We start from the raw sequence: 7,500 nt of genomic DNA, 5'->3' as shown, positions 1-7,500 counted from the left end.
AGGTAGGTCAGACAGACAGGTAGGTCAGTCATACAGGTAGGTCAGTCATACAGGTAGGTCAGTCAGACAGGTAGGTCAGTCACACAGGTAGGTCAGTCATACAGGTAGGTCAGTCATACAGGTAGGTCAGACAGACAGGTAGGTCAGACACACAGGTAGGTCAGACAGACAGGTAGGTCAGACAGACAGGTAGATCAGACAGACAGGTAGGTCAGTCATACAGGTAGGTCAGACACACAGGTAGGTCAGTCACACAGGTAGGTCAGTCACACAGGTAGGTCAGACACACAGGTAGGTCAGACAGACAGGTAGGTCGGACAGACAGGTAGGTCGGACAGACAGGTAGGTCAGACACACAGGTAGGTCAGACACACAGGTAGGTCAGTCATACAGGTAGGTCAGACAGACAGGTAGGTCAGACACACAGGTAGGTCAGTCACACAGGTAGGTCAGTCATACAGGTAGGTCAGTCATACAGGTAGGTCAGACAGACAGGTAGGTCAGACAGACAGGTAGGTCAGTCATACAGGTAGGTCAGACAGACAGGTAGGTCAGACAGACAGGTAGGTCAGTCACACAGGTAGGTCAGACAGACAGGTAGGTCAGACACACAGGTAGGTCAGTCACACAGGTAGGTCAGTCATACAGGTAGGTCAGACAGACAGGTAGGTCAGACAGACAGGTAGATCAGACAGACAGGTAGGTCAGTCATACAGGTAGGTCAGACATACAGGTAGGTCAGACACACAGGTAGGTCAGACACACAGGTAGGTCAGACACACAGGTAGGTCAGTCACACAGGTAGGTCAGAAGCACAGGTAGGTCAGACAGACAGGTAGGTCGGACAGACAGGTAGGTCGGACAGACAGGTAGGTCAGACACACAGGTAGGTCAGACACACAGGTAGGTCAGTCATACAGGTAGGTCAGACAGACAGGTAGGTCAGACACACAGGTAGGTCAGACAGACAGGTAGGTCAGACACACAGGTAGGTCAGACAGACAGGTAGGTCAGTCACACAGGTAGGTCAGACACACAGGTAGGTCAGACAGACAGGTAGGTCGGACAGACAGGTAGGTCGGACAGACAGGTAGGTCAGACACACAGGTAGGTCAGACACACAGGTAGGTCAGTCATACAGGTAGGTCAGACAGACAGGTAGGTCAGACACACAGGTAGGTCAGACAGACAGGTAGGTCAGACGGACAGGTAGGTCAGTCATACAGGTAGGTCAGACAGACAGGTAGGTCAGACAGACAGGTAGATCAGACAGACAGGTAGGTCAGTCATACAGGTAGGTCAGACACACAGGTAGGTCAGACAGACAGGTAGGTCAGACAGACAGGTAGGTCAGACGTACCTGGCCTTTGGTGAGACTCTCTCTGTCTCTGATGTGCTGAGTAACGATTCTCTCCATCTCTTCTCTGAGCATCGGAAACTGGGCCAGCTACAGGAAGTACAGGGAGGTCAAAGGTCAGCTACAGGAAGTACAGGGAGGTCAAAGGTCAGCTACAGGAAGTACAGGGAGGTCAAAGGTCAGCTACAGGAAGTACAGGGAGGTCAAAGGTCAGCTACAGGAAGTACAGGGAGGTCAAAGGTCAGCTACAGGAAGTACAGGGAGGTCAAAGGTCAGCTACAGGAAGTACAGGGAGGTCAAAGGTCAGCTACAGGAAGGCGTGACATGAAAGTGTACTAGTACCTTCTGGTTACACTGCCTCACAGTGTTATGTAGCAGTAGCAGTAGTAGCAGTAGTACTAGTACCTTCTGGGTACACTGCCTCACAGTGTTATGTAGCAGTAGCAGTAGTAGCAGTAGTACTAGTACCTTCTGGGTACACTGCCTCACAGTGTTATGTAGCAGTAGCAGTAGTAGCAGTAGTACTAGTACCTTCTGGGTACACTGCCTCACAGTGTTATGTAGCAGTAGCAGTAGTAGCAGTAGTACTAGTACCTTCTGGGTACACTGCCTCACAGTGTTATGTAGCAGTAGCAGTAGTAGCAGTAGTACTAGTACCTTCTGGGTACACTGCCTCACAGTGTTATGTAGCAGTAGCAGTAGTAGCAGTAGTACTAGTACCTTCTGGGTACACTGCCTCACAGTGTTATGTAGCAGTAGCAGTAGTAGCAGTAGTACTAGTACCTTCTGGGTACACTGCCTCACAGTGTTATGTAGCAGTAGCAGTAGTAGCAGTAGTACTAGTACCTTCTGGGTACACTGCCTCACAGTGTTATGTAGCAGTAGCAGTAGTAGCAGTAGTACTAGTACCTTCTGGGTACACTGCCTCACAGTGTTATGTAGCAGTAGCAGTAGTAGCAGTAGTACTAGTACCTTCTGGGTACACTGCCTCACAGTGTTATGTAGCAGTAGCAGTAGTAGCAGTAGTACTAGTACCTTCTGGGTACACTGCCTCACAGTGTTCACCAGCTCGTTGATCACCATGTCGACACATTTCTGACACGGCTCTTTGATCTGAGCGATGAGACGCTTCACGATGGTCTCAAAGGCCATGTCAGGAGTAAAGAGACCGGTCCTGAGGGACAGCAATCACACTGATCAATACCAGGGGCCCCGGTCACACTGATCAATACCAGGGGCCCCGGTCACACTGATCAATACCAGGGGCCCCGGTCACACTGATCAATACCAGGGGCCCCGGTCACACTGATCAATACCAGGGGCCCCGGTCACACTGATCAATACCAGGGGCCCCGGTCACACTGATCAATACCAGGGGCCCCGGTCACACTGATCAATACCAGGGGCCCCGGTCACACTGATCAATACCAGGGGACATCTCACCTGATCCCGTGGATGTTCTTGATGGCATAGCTGATCTCTTTACGAAGAGTCTTCTCATCACTCTCCAACTACACACACACACACACACACACACACACACACACACACACACACACACACACACACACACACACACACACACGTGAAGTAAGGCTTCTCTAACAGATGACATCACATGTCATTTAGCTGACGCTTTTATCCAAAGCGTCTTACAATAAGTGCAGTCAACCGTAAGTACAAAGTAGGAACAACAAGAATCAAGAGAACAATTTCTCAAATAAAGTCAAACTGCTCAGTGCGATCAGTAGGAGCCATGGACGTGCTGCCTAAGTGCTGCCTAAGTGCTGCCTAAGTGCTGCCTAAGTGCTGCCTAAGTGCTGCCGTCATTGTCTTTATTCAAGGTGGAGTCGAAAAAGGTGAGTTTTAATTTGCGGTGGAAGATGTGGACACTTCCTGCTGTCCTGATGTCAAAGGAGCTCATTCTATCATTCTATCACCATGGAGGAGCCAGCACTGCTCCTCCATGGTGATAGATCACAGGTCTGTTGTAAAATTGTGTGTGTGTGTGTGTGTGTGTGTGTGTGTGTGTGTGTGTGTGTGTGTGTGTGTGTGTGTGTGTTACCTTGACCAGCTCAAAGGGGAAGCGCTCGTGGAAGATCCGGTTGATCTTGGCTCCTCCTGACAGCTCGTATGTTTCCACCTGATCTCCAGATCCTTCAATTCGCTTCTCAAAGTCCACTGCGAACTGCTGCACCATCCTAAGACACACACACACACACACACACACACACACACACACACACACACACACACACACACACACACAGGTAGTATCAACATATATATGTAGCATTAGCATGTATGTGTAGTGTCAACATATATACTGTATGTATCATTAGCATGTTTCATTCTCATCTATATGTATCATTAGCATCTCTTTGTATCAGTGTGTAGCATTAGCATTAGCATGTCTGCGTAGCACCGACTGCAGCAGGGCCTTGGTCTTGCGTCCCGGGTCGTCGGGCCTGAAGCTCTTGTACTCCTCCACCTCCTTCTGGATGGACAGCAGCTGGCTCTGCAGTTTGCTGCGTAACGCCGGCAAGGTGTCCCGGATGTGGTTGGTTAGTTGCTAAGGTAACGGAGACAGGCTTTGTTACTAGGTTACCGAGGAAGCTGATCGCTAAGCTAACCACAAACCACGTCATCTCACTCTCCTGAGGACCTTCTGACAACTTTCTGAGGACCTTCTAAAGACTTTCAGGGGATCTTCTGAGGACCTTCTAAAGACTTTCAGCGACCTTCTAAAGACTTTCACGGACCTTCTAAAGACTTCTAGGGGACCTTTTGAGGACCTTCTAAAGACTTTCAGCGACCTTCTAAAGACTTTCAGGGGATCTTCTGAGGACCTTCTAAAGACTTTCAGCGACCTTCTAAAGACTTTCAGCGACCTTCTAAAGACTTTCAGGGGATCTTCTGAGGACCTTCTAAAGACTTTCAGCGACCTTCTAAAGACTTTCAGGGACCTTCTAAAGACTTCTAGGGGACCTTTTGAGGACCTTCTAAGCACTTTTTGAGGACCTAATAAAAACCTTCAGGAAACTTCCGAGGACCTTCTGAAGACTTTCTGAGGACCTTCTGAGTATTTGTAGATGACCATGTCAGTACTTTCAGGGGATCTTATGAGGACTCTCAAAGGGACTTCTGAGAACCTTTTGATGGGCTTTCTGAGTAAATTAGAGGAACGAACACAATAGGATTTAACACTTAAATGAAGAGTGTTTGTGTGCGTGTGCGCACCTGGTTGAGGGTCTTCTGCAGGTAGCCAGTGCCCATGCGGTCGGCCAGGTGTCGGTATGACGGGTGCGACAGGAAGAACTTCCTCTCAGCCTGCAGAGCTGCTGTGATGTCTTTACGCCCATCGATGTCCTTCTGACTGCGGTTCACCACCCCGATGTAACCTGAGTTCAGAGTTTATCAGTCTCTGTGAGGACACCTGGGACACCTGCAGAATAATCTAGTCTGATCACTGCGTCTTCTTACCTCTCTACTGGTTTCTATTCTTCTCTACTGGTGTCTATTCTTACCTCTGCGTAGTGGGAGCAGCTTGTTCTCCAGAATGTCTCTGGCGTCTGTCCCTTCATCCATCAGGTCCAGTTTAGTGATCACACCAATGGTCCTGAGACCTGAAGAGAGAAGACAAGGAGGTGAGGGGACAAGGAGCAGAGGAGGCAAGAGGAAGAGCTGAGGGTCTAACCTTGGGGGTCGACCTCCTTGGCGACCTTCAGCGCGTCAGAGTTGGCGAGGTCGGAGTTGGCTGGAGACACGGCCAGCAGGAGGCAGTTGTCCTTGGTGACGAACTGAAGCAGCATCTCTTTGATCTGCTGCTCGATGTCGGCGGGCTGATCGCCCACCGCGACCTTCGTCATGCCGGGAAGATCCACCAGAGTCAGGTTGAGGACTGAGGACACACACACACACACACATACATATATACATATATATATATATACATATATATATGTATATGTGCTGTGTATGTATATATATCTATAGCTATAGATATATATTTAGTGTATATTTATTGTGTATACCGTTTGGCGAGTACACTCTCAGGTTGATCGGCACCGGGCTGATTCCTTTGTTCTGGCCGGTGATTCGATCCGTTTCCGCTTCGATCTCCTGACGGACTTCCTCAAAGTCCACAAACTTCTTCCCTTTACAGTGCAGGAACTCTGCATACTCTGATCAATACACATGATCAATACACACGATCAACACTCTGATCAATACACATGATCAATACACACGATCAACACTCTGATCAATACACATGATCAATACACACGATCAACACTCTGATCAATACACATGATCAATACACACGATCAACACTCTGATCAATACACATGATCAATACACACGATCAACACTCTGATCAATACACATGATCAATACACACGATCAACACTCTGATCAATACACATGATCAATACACACGATCAACACTCTGATCAATACACATGATCAATACACACGATCAACACTCTGATCAATACACATGATCAATACACACGATCAACACTCTGATCAATACACATGATCAATACACACGATCAACACTCTGATCAATACACATGATCAATACACACGATCAACACTCTGATCAATACACATGATCAATACACACGATCAACACTCTGATCAATACACATGATCAATACACACGATCAACACTCTGGTCAATACACATGATCAATACACACGATCAACACTCTGGTCAATACACATGATCAATACACACGATCAACACTCTGGTCAATACACATGATCAATACACACGATCAACACTCTGGTCAATACACATGATCAATACACACGATCAACACTCTGGTCAATACACATGATCAATACACACGATCAACACTCTGGTCAATACACATGATCAATACACACGATCAACACTCTGGTCAATACACATGATCAATACACACGATCAACACTCTGGTCAATACACATGATCAATACACACGATCAACACTCTGGTCAATACACATGATCAATACACACGATCAACACTCTGGTCAATACACATGATCAATACACACGATCAACACTCTGGTCAATACACATGATCAATACACACGATCAACACTCTGGTCAATACACATGATCAATACTCTGATCAATACACATAATCAATACTCTGATCAATACACATAATCAATACTCTGATCAATACACATAATCAATACTCTGATCAATACACATGAGCAGATCATTGATCAGCTCACCTGTTGAACAGTTGATGAGCTGCAGCACCAGAGGACGACGAGTCACGATACCTGAACCACGAGGGAGGAAGTCTCTGAGGGAGGAAGAGGAGGAGGAAGAGGAAGAAGCGGAGGAAGAGGAGGAAGATGAAGATGGGGAAAAAAGGAGGAAGAAGTGGAAGAAGAATAGAAGGAAGAGGAGGAGGAAGAGGAGGAAGATGAGGAAAAGAGGAGGAATAGGAGGAAGAGAAAGAGGAGGAGGAAGGAGGAAGATGAGGAAAAGAGGAGGAAGAGGAGAAGGAAGAGGAGGAAGAGAAAGAGGAGGAGGAAGGAGGAAAAGGAGGAAGATGAGGAAAAGAGGAGGAAGAAGAGGAAGAATAGAAGAAAGAGGAAGAGGAGGGGGAGGAATAAGAGGAAGAGGAGAAGGAGAAGGAGGAGGAGGAAGAGGAGGAAAAGGAGGAGAAAGAGGAGGAAGATGAGGAAAAGAGGAGGAAGAAGATGAAGAGGAGGAATACAAGGAAGAGGAAAAGGAGGAAGAGGAGGAAGATGAGGAAAAGAGGAGGAATAGAAGGAAGAGGAGGAATAGAAGGAAGAGGAGGAGGAAGAAGAGGAAGACATGACTTCATGCTGCATAATGTCTCTGACATTAATATGAACATCAGTTGGAAATATTTAAATAAACTAATAATTACAAAAATACTTCAGTCATTAAAATATAATTATTTGATATGAGAACAGAGAACATGAACAGGTAGAGAACATGAACAGGTAGAGAACATGAACAGGTAGAGAACATGAACAGGTAGAGAACATGAACAGGTAGAGAACATGAACAGGTAGAGAACATGAACAGGTAGAGAACATGAACAGAGAACATGAACAGAGAACATGAACAGGTAGAGAACATGAACAGGTAGAGAACATGAACAG

The 7,500-nt window shown here is 47.0% G+C and overlaps 1 protein-coding gene across 3 annotated transcripts in view; it reads right to left on the bottom strand.

Annotated features, from left to right (window-relative positions):
• Window positions 1–7,500, bottom strand: part of LOC137803321 (dynamin-1-like) — a 22,020-nt gene that overhangs the window by 13,262 nt on the left and 1,258 nt on the right. For all 3 annotated transcript variants that reach the window (XR_011080054.1, XM_068601664.1, XM_068601665.1), the window contains exons 2-11: window positions 6,592–6,665; window positions 5,392–5,541; window positions 5,055–5,258; window positions 4,885–4,983; window positions 4,598–4,758; window positions 3,787–3,929; window positions 3,423–3,558; window positions 2,801–2,868; window positions 2,393–2,531; window positions 1,361–1,447 (exon numbers count right to left, since the gene is read on the bottom strand). Coding sequence is in view for 2 of the 3 variants with exons in the window: in XM_068601664.1 (XP_068457765.1) it covers window positions 1,361–1,447; window positions 2,393–2,531; window positions 2,801–2,868; window positions 3,423–3,558; window positions 3,787–3,929; window positions 4,598–4,758; window positions 4,885–4,983; window positions 5,055–5,258; window positions 5,392–5,541; window positions 6,592–6,665 (1,261 nt within the window). In the remaining variant the exon portion in view is untranslated. The remainder of the gene's footprint in view (window positions 1–1,360; window positions 1,448–2,392; window positions 2,532–2,800; window positions 2,869–3,422; window positions 3,559–3,786; window positions 3,930–4,597; window positions 4,759–4,884; window positions 4,984–5,054; window positions 5,259–5,391; window positions 5,542–6,591; window positions 6,666–7,500) is intronic.

The sequence above is a fragment of the Clinocottus analis genome, unplaced genomic scaffold (assembly GCF_023055335.1).
Source record: "Clinocottus analis isolate CAN_PGR_092001 unplaced genomic scaffold, fCliAna1.0.p SCAF_53, whole genome shotgun sequence".
NCBI lineage: Eukaryota > Metazoa > Chordata > Actinopteri > Perciformes > Cottidae > Clinocottus > Clinocottus analis.
This window is presented reverse-complemented; position numbering and strand designations above follow the sequence as displayed.